General features: G+C 31.5%; 1 protein-coding gene and 2 pseudogenes across 3 annotated transcripts, besides 1 other annotated feature; all 3 read left to right on the top strand.

Annotated features, from left to right (window-relative positions):
* Window positions 1-4578: part of a mobile genetic element that runs on past the window's edge.
* Window positions 293-831, top strand: TVAGG3_0973120 (annotated as a pseudogene). Its single transcript has one exon. A coding segment is annotated over exon 1 (539 nt).
* On the top strand, window positions 840-1232 carry TVAGG3_0973110 (organellar and viral DNA polymerase type B; the record flags this gene model as incomplete). Its single annotated transcript, XM_051253758.1, has 1 exon — window positions 840-1232. One exon carries the CDS (start codon window positions 840-842, stop codon window positions 1230-1232), a length of 393 nt encoding a protein of 130 aa, XP_051079332.1.
* Window positions 2263-2953, top strand: TVAGG3_0973100 (annotated as a pseudogene). Its single transcript has one exon. A coding segment is annotated over exon 1 (691 nt).
* Window positions 4579-15383: the final 10805 nt, after the last annotated feature.

Here is a 15383-nt window from a genome sequence, read left to right as displayed (position 1 = left end):
TGGTGCTCCCATGAAAGGTAAAGAAACGTTTGAAGTAGATGAGATAGATAAAGCTATAAAATTATTTGACGAAGTTGCTGAAAAATACATGTAAAGCGTTTATTTTTGGTCTTTTGTGAAAATTCATGAAATTTGGTCATTTTTCACCAAAAATAATGTTTAAGGTGAAGAGGTGAGATCTCACCTGTTTTTTCACCTGTTTTTTCACCCCGTGAATTTTCATGAATTTCCTTAAGACAGAAAAAATAAAGTTAGTTTTATTTTTATTTATTTTTTATTTTGTATAAAAGATATGATTTCAACAATCGGCACAACAACAATTCAAACAACAGCACCAAACTCGTTAGTCATGAATCCAACATCTATGTTAGTAGAGATGAAAAAACTTCATTCCTTCTTCATTTACTTTCGAAACAGAAATACAAAGAATAAAGCAAGAACTTTTAACAAGTAATTTAGACTGTACCGCACAGGATGAAGAAAATGAAGAATATCTTTATGACATGCAGGACATTATTGACCATTTACCCAAATTGCCTGAAATCCAACAGCAAAAACTAACTATTCCTGAATTCGACGAAATTGAAGTTAAAGTTACTGATTCAGTAGAAATAAAGAAGTTCATACGTAAAGTAAATTATGAATTCCTTGGTTTTCATTGCAACCATAAAGTTATGGACAAAGATTGCGACATGGTTTATAAAAACATTTCTGACATATATAAATCTGAGGAGTTTAAGACTTACGATAACTTTGTTTCATTAGTTGCAAAATGTGTTTGGGAAATAAGAGATAAAGATAGAAGAGGCAAAGTATGGAACGAACAAATAAGACCCGCTATGTTTGAGATGAAGAGAGCAATTGACGCTTTAGTTGTTTTAGCTGGTTTTATTTCAATGTATAACGCAAAAACGATGCCGCAATGTTCTAAATGTAAAGCAGCAATTAGGAAATATAACTACTCCGTCAAAGAGATAGAACGTATGCGAAACGACTATGCAGACTTAAAGAAAGAAGCAGAAAAACCAGCAGAAGATAAAATGGACATGTTAGCATTTCTGAACAAAAACTATCCAACAGCAGAAGATTTCCTTCTGTCTGACGTCAAGAAGAAGTATAAAGAAACCTTCGGTATTGTTAAAACTTTTGACATACTGACAGAAGAAATAGAAGCTACGAAATTGTTTAGGATTTCAAATATACATCGTACAATTCATGTAAAACGCTTGTGAAAAAAGAGGTGAAAAAACAGGTGAAAAAACAGGTGAGATCTCACCTCTTCACCTCAATTATATTTTTGGTCAAAGCTTCCACGAGAGAAAAGATTCCTCATTCGCTAAGGATTCCAAAATGAAAAAATCATTGATTTCGGCTGAGAAAAAACAGAAAAAACAGCAAAACCCTTCTTCCACGGGAACAAAGAAATAAAGAAGAAATAAAGTAAATTTTTTATTTATTCCCGTGGAAGATAGAGCACTTTTATGACACTTTTTTCACGACAAACAAGACAAACAAAGAAAATAAGAAAATACGGCGCTGTCGCGGTTCGAACCACAGACCCTAACCCCCCATAACACCACCTTAGACCACTGTGCTACGTAGCCTGTCGACATAAGATTTTATAAATTGCATATTTGACGTAAATTTATTTCCATCTGGCTTCCCACCGCATAAGATATTCATACGTGTTTGTAAGACATTCATTAAACTTCTTTTCTATTGCATCTAATCTTGCGTTATTTTTTTCAATAACTTGTCTGTATTCTTCATCATCTCCAGCAGTGTTTGGGTCTTCACGTTTAAAATATTCATTGTTAACCAATTTTTTATCTACAAATTTTATTAGTGTTTGATTCACTTCGTTATGATAACGGTCATATTCTTTCAATACGTAAGTGAAGACAAAATGCGTCGTACCTTCAATCTTAAAGCTTAAAGAACTTTCAACACAGTTTTGAGGGTCTGTCAGTGCGTCAATGAGATAGTATTCGAAGTCAGTCAATAATCTTTTTAAAGTCATTTCATACAGGATAAAATTTAATGTTGTGAAGAAATAGTGTTTATCTCAGAAAAAATAACGCTAATTTTATTTTTATTTATTTTTTTATCCTGTATGTAAGAACAGTAATGTCAACATTAGAGAACACAACAATTGCTATCGTTCATGAAGCCATAAATGAAGAATACGAGTACATACAATATAACAAACAACTTCGCCTCATTCGTTCGGTCAAAGATGACATGTACCAAATGCAAAGTATAATGAATGCTCTTCGTTCTACAAAGCAAGCATATCATTGGTTTGAAAACCAACAGACAAAAGAACTTTTAGAAGAATTTCCTCATATGATTGCTTCCCTCGGAAAACCGAGAGAAGAGATTCCGTACGAAAATCGCAAGAATTTGGCTCCTGGTTTGAAAGGTTATTATGTTCATAGACTTTTAGTAAACGCTGTAGCAATGTGGGCTTCACCTCGTTATGCTTGTTATATTTTCATGATGTTAGATGAACTATATAAAGCAGAACGTGGAGAGATGGAAAAGAAACTTCATGCAAAAGATGAAGTCATTGAATCCAAAGACAAAAGCATACAGAAAAGAATACCGCGTTCAGTACCAAAAGGAAAGGAAAAGAGTTATAAGTATATGATATATACTGAAGAGATGGAAAATGAAGAAGATAAAGATATGGTTATGTTGCATTTAGTCAGAAGAAACAAAAAGCTTTTACGACCTCGCTAAGATATATAAATCTGACAGAAACTGGTTCTATCGTGAAAACTTACCGATTTCAATGACACCGAATGAGCAAATAAAGGAAATTGTCAAAAGTACTCTTCCTCAAACACACTATGACATCAAAGGTTGCACAATACTTACATTCAAAGAAGACTTACCATTACTGAAGGAAAAAATAACAGAATATTTCGATAACTTCAAAGAGGAAGAATGAAAATCTAAGCTAATTTTATTTTTTTATAAAATTTTATCTCATATGAAAGAACATGAATTTAGAATATTCGGAACTCATGACAGAAGAAGAGAACGAACAACATGTAAAAGATTATGCAAAATTTTTGAAGACATACAAAGCATTTAAACAATATCTAAATGCTTCTAAAGATTATGCAAAATTTCTGAAGGTATATAAAGCTTATGAAAAAGCGTATGAAAAGTTTATACATTGGGGAATTGTTGTAAAATATCGATATGAAGAATAAACAAAAATATATTTTTGCTTAAATGACGTCAGGGTCAATTTCTTCAACCATTTCACTTCCTTCGTCAATGTCAATAGAAGCTTCTTCAACCTTTGGTAAGAATTTCTGTATAACATCTTTGTTCGTTATTGTCTTCAGAGATGAAGGATAATATTTCACATTTGTTTCACCCTTCTTATATTCTTTCTGTTCGGAAAGATTTAAAGCAATACTGAAGAAGTCAATGTTAGAGTTCTTTATGACAGTATAATGAGTATCTTTGACATTCACGAAGAAACTCTTTTGTTTCAAAACTACTGCTAACTCTTGTGAAGTATAACGTTTGCGGTCAATGACGATAGCTAATGGTCTGACATACTGACCAAACTTAGATTCTTTCACAAACTTCTTGTTAAAGATAACATTAACATTTGAAGCATTATTGAACTCATTCTTGATGGCAGTAGCGAGAGCATTGTATGAAAAGAACTTGCAATCTTGCATGTGTTTCATTAAAATAAAAATATTAAATTATTTTGAAAAATAACTTAAAAAAATCTAATCTAATTTTTTCAAAAAATATTTTTTTATTTCCTACTAAAGATGTATCGGAAGTTGTCTAAGTTAGAACACTCGGAAATAAAACAACTTCTTACAGAAGCTAACATAGATGTTGCAATTCATTACGCAACAAACAAAAAAGCACTCGCTGACTTCATTAAAGACTACAATGGTGCAATAAGTTACGATAAAATTCATGAGTTCATAAAGCCGCAACGCGGCGAGGACGAAGTTCATGCAAGAGTATTTCCTTTAAATGACATTGCTATTGACTTATATCATAGACGTTCAGTACCTCATGAAGTAAGAAGAGAAATGTTTGACATAACAAATGCGAACGTTGGTGAAACAAGAAGAAGAGACGACACACTGAAACAACAGAGAAGAGAGATGTTTAAGAGCGCTATAGAACAAGTTCGCAAAGCTAACGATGTCATTCGTTCCATTGACGACAAACCAAAAGAAGGTGAGAGATGGTTAAAGAAAGATGAAGAGAATAGGAAGAGAAATGTGAAGTCAGGCAATAGACTCATTGACTTTAACATCGAAGCTTTAGATGAACCAAACAGAGACTACTTACACAAACATTTCGGTAAGGTTTTCATGAGACTCTTAGAGAAAATTAAAATAAACTCAACAACAGAGATGGATGGTATGTTATAAACTTGGTGGAAAGTATGAATGTTCTACGTTAAACCTCAATAATATTGGAACATTACTACATCAGCTCTTGAAGGAGAACTTTATATCAGAGATAGAAGCAAATGCTGCAGGTATTGTTGAAATGCACTATGACTTCTTCTTGACAAACATAAAGCTTCATTTTCTGGTGCGCAAAAACTCTTTCTATGCTTGGCAAATACTTTTACGAAAAACCTACAAAGTTATACGAACCACCAAGTGAGAGTATTTCAGACTTTCAAGTATGTATGTACTACGATGGAGAAAAGAATAATTCCATTATACATGCGTTTCTTAGACTTAGTTTCATATACACTATCTTCGAATCGGTAAAAATATAATTTTTTTGATTAGGTGGATTTGTTGCCACAGCTCTGGTGTGCAGGTTCAGGCTGGTTGTATAACAGGAGCTTGTTCTTCTGGTTCAGGGTCTTTAGGTATAATACCAACAAACTGACCTACTCTTTTACCATATTTTTGACCCGTTCCAAATTCCTCTTTCCGCAGATTTATTCCATTCCATATACCTCTCTCCAACATTTTCGAAAGAAGTTTCCTATCTTACTGAAGAAAACCCATTTTACTATATGTAAAATCTAATGTCCGCCTAGCCTTTTGCGTTTCCTGTTGAGTTCCATAGCATTCTTTAACTGGAGCTCATACATTCTGTTTCTCCTCTGGTAGAAACATATTCTGGGTCAACTCCTGTGTTTCGCGTCTCTGCAATAAAGTTGTTTATATCCCACTTAGGGTTTGTATAAAACTCTTGCCATCTCATATTTGCATACCATGGTGGCAAACCTAACGCAGCGTCATTTGACATGGCAGTTTCTTTGTACATCTGTTGGCATCTTGACCATTAGTTTGCCATTGCAGTTTGTATTCTAACTTCATTTGGAATATTCCTGGGTTGGTTGTCCAGGTTGCTGTGCATTCGCTAAAGTTCTGTGCGTCCATTTAATATAGATAAAAAATATCTCTTACGAGTACATATACTGAACATTTGCAGGCATTGGTTCATCTTCATATTCTCTGTACTTTTCTGCCACGTCAAATAAATAAAATGACACAATGGAAAAACCTAAAACAAGTAGTCCGATTTCAAACCACATTTACTTACTAATAAAATTTCTTTGTTATGACACTTTCTCCAGTTTATAGGACCTCTCTCATATTCTATCTTGTCATATATAAATCTCATAGTCATGTATGTCCCTCTAACCATCTCATAACGGTTTCCAAACCACTTTTATCGGATGTAAAGTAAAAGCATGGATGGTTATGTAAAACGTCTAAAGTTTCTAAAAGAGTCTCTCAAGTCCAGTCTACTTGGTATTGAAAATCCCATGTGTGTTATAGAACGGCGGGTCCACTATAAAGAAAACATTTTCCTTGTCTTTATATTTTTTTCATACAATCTGTCCAATAACATCTCACAAACTCATAACCCTCAATATATTTTTCTATGTTCCTCTTTGAAAACATTTGTATAGTTAAGATATAAAACTTTTGACATAAGTGTTTCAATGTCATGAACTCTTATAGAACCACTATATAATAGCTAGCCAGAATATACTATTCCAGTCTATAATATTCTGCTTTTTTCAAAACCTCTCTCACAATATTTTTTCTTATCTAATGGTATACGTTCCATCTTACCTATAGGTATCTTTTCTTTAACTCTTTCAATATATTGTTTGTGTCTGGAATATGTTTGAGACGGTCCATATAGTTGTCGAAGTCATTGCATATAATCTTTGAGTCTGGAAATTATATGACACAAAATGGGATATATAGAAACTTCCACCGAACAAATCTACAAATGTTAGACCATTTCGGTAGTTTCTTAAGTTTCTCTCAATATAATATCTTTACATCTACTCTTATTTCCAAAGAACGGTAACGGAGGTTTTGTAAAATTCATTTATATATAATAATAAAAATGTTTTTTCCTTGAAAAGTGACAGAAAAGTGACAAAACATGTACGAAGAAGTCTTGACAAAACATTTTAACGAAAGAAGTCTTGACAAAACATTAAATCATGGAAAATTCAAGAGGTGAGAAAACAGGTGAGAAAACAGGTGAGATGCTCACCTCTTCACCTTAAACATATATTTTTGTCTGAATTTTACGAAAGAAGTTTGACAAAACATTTTACCGAAGAAAGTCTTGACAAAACATGTACGAAGAAATCATGAAAATTCATGAGGGTAGAAAAGAGGTTGAAAACAAGGTTAGAATCTAACCTTCTACCTAAACTTTATTTTTTGGTCCTTTACACTCCATTACGATGAAAGTCCTGAACAAAAATTTACGAAGAAGAAGTCTTGACAAACATGTACGGTTCATGCTTTGATCCAAAAACATGAAAACATATATAATTTGTGAAAAAGCGACACCATTAATTATATAATGTTTTCGACCGCAGAAAGACTACAATTTTTCGAATAAAAACTTCATTTATTACTAAACATCATCAGGGCTAGAGCACGAAGTGCCTTGGAAGCCCCAACTACCTTTTTTTTTTTTTTATTCAAATTAAAACTTCAATTTAATAATAATAAATTAAAACAAAGCCTTAAAAGTATAAATTGTACTCATGTGAGGCTTGAAAGATAACAGTACAAAATGATTAATGCGTGAATGATTTTTTTAAGTAAAGATATTAGTTTAGAAATTAGTGTTGAATACTCTTTTTTGAGTATGTTTTCTCAACATATTATAGCCATCAATATTAATAATGATGCAATCAAATTTGATATTTTAAATAAATAGATCGTTGAATTGATGTATGAGTTGCTATACCTAAATTGAATCATGGTAAAGAATGTTAGTTCGTTTCTTATAAGTTGGGCCTTAGATGCACATTGGATCAGTAAGATTCCAGTAACTCAAAGATTATTGCTTTTTTTTCTAACAAATGACTTAGAATCGAAGGAATGATTCCTTCCAGAATAAGATAGAAAAGGAAACTCCAAGAATGACATTACTGAAAGATGTTGGTTTGTCAGCCGAAATCTTATCTTGCGTTTACAGCAAGAGAATTAAACACATGGAATTTAAATGTTGATTTAAAAATATCAAAAAGAGGACAAGAATATCCGAAAAATTGCCTTCAAATTACTTCGATCATCTGAATGCTCGCTTTGTGATTTCATTTTTGCCGAATAGTTTATTATCTGAGGTAATCCAGATACCAACAAAGTCTATGTAAATTCCCTTCAAAAATTGGCATTCATTTCCGAAAATTCCAACCTCACAGGAAAGCAAGGAAGACTTTGGATATGGCTACAAATATGGTTCGAGATTTGCAAAATTTAATTCAATCTTGCGCTGTTTCTTTTGAGGCCCCGAAACCAAACAACCAACAAGTACCAAAAGAGAGTATCAGAGTTTGTTACATTCCTTAAGGATCAAAAGCACCAAACTTCAGGAGGATTTCAGCAATGCAGAAAAAGCGGAAAGAAGTAACCAAACCAGAAGATGTCAAACCCAGAAAAAGAAAAGGTCGATATAGAACACCAAAAGATTTTTCTCGGTTTTTCAAAATGGTTAACAAACGAATTACACTCTCGGAAAACCACCAGACGAGCGAAACAATTGAGCTCCAGATCCTTAATTAATAACGTAATCCTCGTCGTTTGCAATGTTACTCGTTTACACCACTCAAATTACAGAAAGTGAAAGAAATGATTATAACGCATTTGATCAAAATTGACCTACAAGCAGGATTGCGGATTGCCCCAGCTCTTGTTTAACTCTCCTTTCTTTTCCGGCGTCAAAAGTTCAATGCAAGTTTCCTTGTAAACCGCTCTAAAAGCCATGAAAGCTCAAAAAAGATTTTACCAAGTGGTTCCAACAGAATTTTAGAGCAGTGCAAGAGCAATCTAAAACGTTATGCAACAGGCACAGATGCTGTCAAAGAAAAATGGGCAACAATTATCAACATATGAACGATAACAGTTGCCAGAAAAGAAGGCGAAATACAAAGATGAAAGAAAGAACTAAAAACATTTGTTGACCAAAAAGTTTATGCTGAACCGAAACTTAGGTTCCTTCTCAACAACGAGAAAGCAGTACAATGGTACAACGTTTCGAGAGACAAACTCAAGAAATACATCAACAGTGAATTCCAGTCTTGAATCCAATGATTAAACAGCCAATTTAGTTTTGTACAAGAATGTCGAAATGAAAGACAACAATTGGCAAAATTATGTGATGAACCAACAGAGCTTGTCAAACCAGATCCAAACAGAAGAAAAACGCAAAGATTGTTCGGAACTCATTGCTCAACAAGAAACTCGATGAAAGAAAGTGGTGATGCAAAAAGATGGAACAAATGTTTGATGTCGAAAAATACGAAAAACGCTCTTTCTGCTGTTTTCGATGGACTCCATTTGGAAGAGAGGCGAAATGGGCGGACAAACCTAAGAGAAAGCGGTGAAGAATTCAGAAAATGCGCAGAAAAGTCAAGAACCAAATGCTGAAGATTTGAATAGATACATTTTCTGCTGCTGAAGACAAAAAAGTTTGCGGAATGAAAAGAAAGAAAAGAAATCGAACAATTAAGCGAAAATGAAACTATAAATGGCCCAAGAGTAGGAAATGCAGGACTTCGAATTGAAAAGCGCTAAAGGAGGATAACTTTAGAGCACAAAAGAAAGTAGAAAGTTTAAGAGATTTTTGGATGCCTGATGCAATTGATAAAAAGAATTTCTGAAGCCCTGGCTGTCAAAAAATACTAAACAGATTGCTTTTGTCCCGTTGTGCAAATATAATAGAAGAGACTCTATCTTAATACTTGGGTCAATGCTGTATGCCATTCATGTTAGAACGCGATGGACAACATTTGTTGCCCCAATTTGTAAGAAATCTTTCACAAAGAATGACCATAAAAGCCATCTTCTTGCAATAAATGTCAATCATGGTCATTATTATTTATAAAGTATTTGCTTCTATTTACGGCATTTTTTCAAAATTTTATTATCAACTTTGTAAAAACATCTTTGATTTGGATTACATTGTTTAATATTTAATTTAAAATACTCAAAAATCACAATATTAGACAATCTGTTATATCAGAATGTGGCTCTACACTGGATATTCAGAATGAAGTTTCCTATAATACATATAATAATAGTTCATGTAGAGGTGCCAAAATAGATTAAAAAGAGAAAGTAATACAGAGAACTTTAAGCAAAAGTATTTTCAGATAATTTCTTCTAATTTGGTAGAGATTTTTTTTATTTAATGGCCATTTTACAGAATGAAATTATAAAATAAATTTTAAACTATTTGTTATATATATGATTTCCGAATATGAAGTTCTTAAGAAAATAAGTAATAAGGATATGACGGGTTAGTGACTTTTTTTGTTTACATCTAATATATAGATCGATGCATTAAAATAATAATTTATTTATAAATCATTAAAAATTAACATTTAAATTTTAAATAATTTATTTTTTATCTTTTATAAAAGGAAGGCTATATATAGATGATGTCAGATTTCCGCGATTAATTAAACATTGGTTAAATTCCTGAATGGGTTAAAACTTCAAATTTAAAAAATGAAGATTGTGAATTATTAAATGAATATGAAAAGCCCAAAATAAAGTCTAATGAGGTATAAATATAATGATAAAAGAAATATTTAATTTTCAGTGGAATCAATGGAGTGCATAATCAAAAAGACCTCATAAAACGAGAAGAGAAAGTGAAAAATAATGAAATGGAAATCATTGATGACATTAAGAGGATGGAATTCCTAAATTTTGTAGAAAAACCTTTAGAAAATAAGTTTAGGAGCATATAAACGTAGAGTATTAAAGTCCTGAATATCTTAAACATCAATTTAAAAAAAAAGAAGACTGTGAATTATAAACGTTAATGAATATGAAAAATACTAAAAATCAAAACTGAGAATATAATATATTGGAACGTGAAGAAAAAGTTAGTCTACGCAAGAGTAAAAGATAAAGTTTATTCAGTTTTTCAATATAAATAACTTGGCACACGTTAGGGATAAGAAAACATTTAGGGAGATTTATGGGAAATGTTTCTGAATTCTTCAAATCTAGTATGTTTACGAGAGAGTAAAAGAAATTAGAATAATTATTTTCATGAATAAAAGATTCACTACAATAATGAAATAAAAAAATAAAAAAAAATTTAAAAAAATATACTTTAAAAATTCATGTCTTACAATTTTGAATATTTAATTTTTTTAATTCGTAAGAAATGAGCCGTCAAATTCCGTGACTGTGAATCAATTAATGGATAAACTTTCAACTAATTCTCAAACTCAGGTTAAACAAGTATAAGACGTTTATTTTGATGTTGCGTACAAAGTTTATTTTATAAAGGTACGTTTAATATTAAAACCTATTGCTTTTGCATGTTGATTGTAAATTAATTCCGAAAATTTCAAAAAATTTGGGAAATTAATCCGGATATTGAAATTTAATAACAAATATTAAATGATAAATGGTTTTAAACAACAAACCAACCTCACTAAAGTTCTTTTGTAGATTAAAATGATTAAAACTGAGGACAAAGAATTTAACGGGTTTAATATCATCCATGTAAAATTTTTAAGAACTTGGTAACGAAAAAAATTCAGAAAAAATTAAACGAAAGACTTATCAAAGAATAAAGTTGAAAGAGTAAATAAACTCGCTAAAGGTAATGGTAATGGTAATGATGAAGATGAATTGATGAGTTCAACATAGAACTTTAAGAACTAATGAATTATTTGAATTTATGAAATATTATTTGATTCATTCTTTCTTCAATCTCTTCATATTGCTTTTTGGTTAAATCATCAATTTTATTAAGAGTGTTCTTGATTGAGGAATAGATTTCAAACTAACCCCACTCCTTTTATTTTTTGAAATTTTTGAATCCAATCAAACTTTAAACATTTATTCAATTAAACACGTTGTGCAATTCTTCAAAATAATTTTTTTTATTATTAAGCATAAATAGTCATTAAATTCTTCAACAGATGAAAAAATTTTTATTTCACAATAATTGGTTTAAAACAACGTTTATTTTTTGTTTGAACTTTTCAACTTTCATTTATTTCTTCCTCCTCTGTTTCATTTATTTTAAAAATCGGTTTCATTTATCAATTAAATAAAAATTAGAAATATAAGTGGAATGAAAATATATTTTTAATTAATATTAAATCAGAAATGGCGGCAGGATTCCTTTAAAAAATTATGGGATGGAATTAAGAAAGCCTGCGGGTTGGGTTTTAAAAAAGATTATTAAAACCCGTTGCAAACTTTTTTGGCCACCAAGTAGCGAAAACGGCAGGAACTATCAATAGGTGGATAATTAGGTACTAAAGCAGGTAATCCGGCGATGGGAGCACAAGCAGGTAAACGAGCTTGGTGAAATTGCTGAAAGAATACTTAATAAATAGGAAGGTAGATAGTTGGAAAAATTAAAATGAGTATCCTATGGATACATCTCACCGCTTAGCGGCTTAAAATTATTTTTATCTTAGTATCGTTGTAGTCTTTGAATAAACTTTTTCTTCCTTTATTTAAAAACTTCTCTTTATTGGGCAGCTTTTGTGTTATTGATTCAGCAACGTCAAATAAATTGCTTTTTTTATTCTAAATAATCCAATTTGGCTCCCCTTCTTCAATGTTTTCCCAAAACTTTACTCGGCTCCTCTTTTTACTTTAATCCCACAGTTTCTTAAATATATCTGCAGCTAATAGTTTGATTAATTCATTAAATTAAAAAATTCATTTTCAATCTTTTAAATTTTGATTTTTTATTTTTATTAATAAGTGACGAACTAACTATTTGGTGCCAAAAACACTAAACCGATTAAATGGAAATGTGTTTCATTCATTCGAAAAAGATAAATTTGAAATATTTCGCAAAGAATGACGTAGAAGGATATTATAGAGAACTTGAAAGTTCATTGCTATGAACTCTGATGCTCCATATTTTGCAATGATAAACAAACCCTCATTTAAGAATTACAAATCCGGCTCAATGATGTGAACCAATTAGGTGACACATATATTAAAACGCCAAAGTTAAAGCAACTCTAGGTTTTCAAAATAAAGTTTCACATGTGAATGCGCTTTTAAATTGCATGCGTTTTATTCGTTGGTTTACAAATCATCAAATCAAAAGCTTTATAACAATTAAGAAGTAGAAACCGAAAGACGGTGATGCCGGTTATCTTCAGATGGATTGCGCCCGTAATCATTTTCGCATCTGCAAACATATAAACCAAAATCAGAAAGGAAAGTTAAAAAGTTTGTTCATTCGTTATATATAGTAATGTTCAAAAATATGATTAACTCAGTATGTGGTAAATATATTGACCCTTCAGAAGTTTTCAGAGAAAAGCAAATGAAGAAGTTGATGTCACTTTTGAATATGAATTAATTCCGGGTAAATGATTTGTATCATTTCAAGGCGTTCCGATGATTATCCCTAAATTCAATTTGTGATTATCATTATTAAATATAATGTTTTCAGGGATACTTTTAAGTATTTTTCAGGTTGACCCGTTAAAGAGTTGCCTGATTTCAAAAATATACGTTTTTATGAAAAGATAACTGATGAAAATTATGAGAGATTATGATCATGTTTTTAATAAATATGATCGCAAATTCCAACAAATCGGACTTCCCTGCCAATTTTATTACAATGCTTAGCCGCTACATCTGCGACGCAACAAGTTGTGACCGTTATTATTTCATGCACAAAGATGGAAGTTTTAGAGGATAAATCATTACACCAGGATAACCGGTTTATTGAAGAATCAGTTAAAGCTATACCACGTTAATCAGTAGGAAGATCCATTCATGATTCCCCAGCTCAGCCACATATTGACGTTCGTTCACTAAATGGAGGTTGCATCACTCCTGAAGGTATCAGCTTCAGAATTTCTCATACGCTTCTTCATAATGTTAACAGATGTTGTGTTAACATTTCCGAAGAATGCAATGCAAAAGAACAGTTTTAGAAAAATCAATGCTTCGAGTTTCAAGGTCCCTTATAGATTCCAGAAACTTCCCGATCAAGCATGGGACCCACAGTGGGTGACATATTCTCTTTAACACGTATGATTCCAAAAGCCTGATTTAGAATGGAGTGAATGAAATGCACAGAAGAATACGAGGACTCATTACTAGACCACTGAATGCAAGATGAATGGCCACGCCATTAGCTAGAACATGGAAAGACCAAACGTTATTCTTAATGCACTATTCCAGTTCAACGTGATGGGGGGCGGTAATATTCTTTGATGGATTAGAAACTTTCAAACTCACAAGTTTACAGTACAAGTGAAAGCTTATCCAATCATTCAGGAGGTGAAATGACACTTACTGTCAAGAGGTGACAAATCCTCCCTCAGTTTTGGTTTAACTAGGACTACGTATTGGACATGGACACCGGACGAAGTTTTGAAATATCATCACAGGTACACCACCAAACAGTAATAGAAGTTCCATATGATGAATAATTGATGAATAGAATGTTTTAAAAATTATATTTATTTTTGATTAAATGGGATTTAAATTCAATACACTCCTTATGAAGAATTAGCAGGAGTATATAATACATACATAGATGAATGAATTTAATGAAGCATTTGAGTGATAATAGAAATGCTCTATCTAAGGAAATTAATGAAAAATTCCCATTTCTGAATGTTACTTAAAATTCCAATCACTTGCAGCAAATTGGGTAAAACAAAATAAAGGTAAAACATTTAACGATATAACAAAATTATCATTATTGCTTAACACTCACCCTATTCACAACGTGTTAATTTATATCAACCGTTCTAGGTTCAACCTTCAGATGATACATTTGAATCTTTAAAAGCATTTATGTCAAAATTCCAATTATTTATTTATCACAAGAAGGAAGCAGACGATTATTTAAAAAAACTTTTTAATGTTATAAAGAAATTATATAATACAATCAAGAAGTAAGGATAGGGATAAAATTTTTGAGAAACAACGGGATGAATTTTTGAAACACTTTCTAATTTCAAAATTTTGATAGAGAAATTTTGCATTCACTATCATTTTTCTAGATTGGATGCAGTGAAATCAAAAAACTAATAACAAATGAGAATCATATTTTAATCGTTATTAACTCAATGTCGAACAGCATTCAGTGTTCTTCTTTATGGCTGTTCAATACTTCAGAAAGCCATTAAGCACAAACATTAAATCAAATCTATCAACTCCTTTTCATTTTCAGTGGGTTTAAGTCGTCAACAGTTGACGTTATGCTTTATCAAGTGAATTTACCATGAGCATTAATGAACTTTAACACAATATCACAGCAAATTAGGTGAACCATGGAAAAATAATAGTGATTTAAATAAAGGAGGTGTTAAATTTGATTTAACTTTTTATAATTAATTTTTATTTTTTTATTTATAATTAAACATGACAGAGAATAGCAAAATCTTCTAACAGGTTCCATTAAAAAAAGAAACAAAACAAAAAGGGTGCATATAATAGAACTATGAAAAGTTCCTGAATGGGAATGAAAGAAATTAGTTCATATTGTTGCTGGTCTTCAAAAAAGATGTTAAACCAAATGAGAAACGTTTTTAACATTACCAGAAGCTCAAGCATATGCCATAACGTCCAAAGGTCAAATTGGGAAGCACAGAAGCAGACATTACGGGTCAAAAATGGAAAACCTGATGGTATAAATGAAGTTTTCGTACTGATGGTCAAGGAAAATATTAAAGTCATAAATGGTTATAAATTAAACTATAACTGATTATCCCTAAACCGTAAAAGCATATAATGAACGTTATCCTTGCCAATTTTGATGAAAAATGGAAAAGCTGTTAAACATACATTGGAGAAGGTGAAAATGGTCGCAATGTAATCATCCCGGTTAATAATCCAATATATTCTTTATTTCATTTTAAG

This window comes from Trichomonas vaginalis, chromosome I, assembly GCF_026262505.1.
Source record: "Trichomonas vaginalis G3 chromosome I, whole genome shotgun sequence".
NCBI classification, from domain to species: Eukaryota; Parabasalia; order Trichomonadida; family Trichomonadidae; genus Trichomonas; species Trichomonas vaginalis.
Note: the sequence above shows the minus strand (reverse complement) of the source record. Positions and strands in the feature narration are given on the sequence as shown.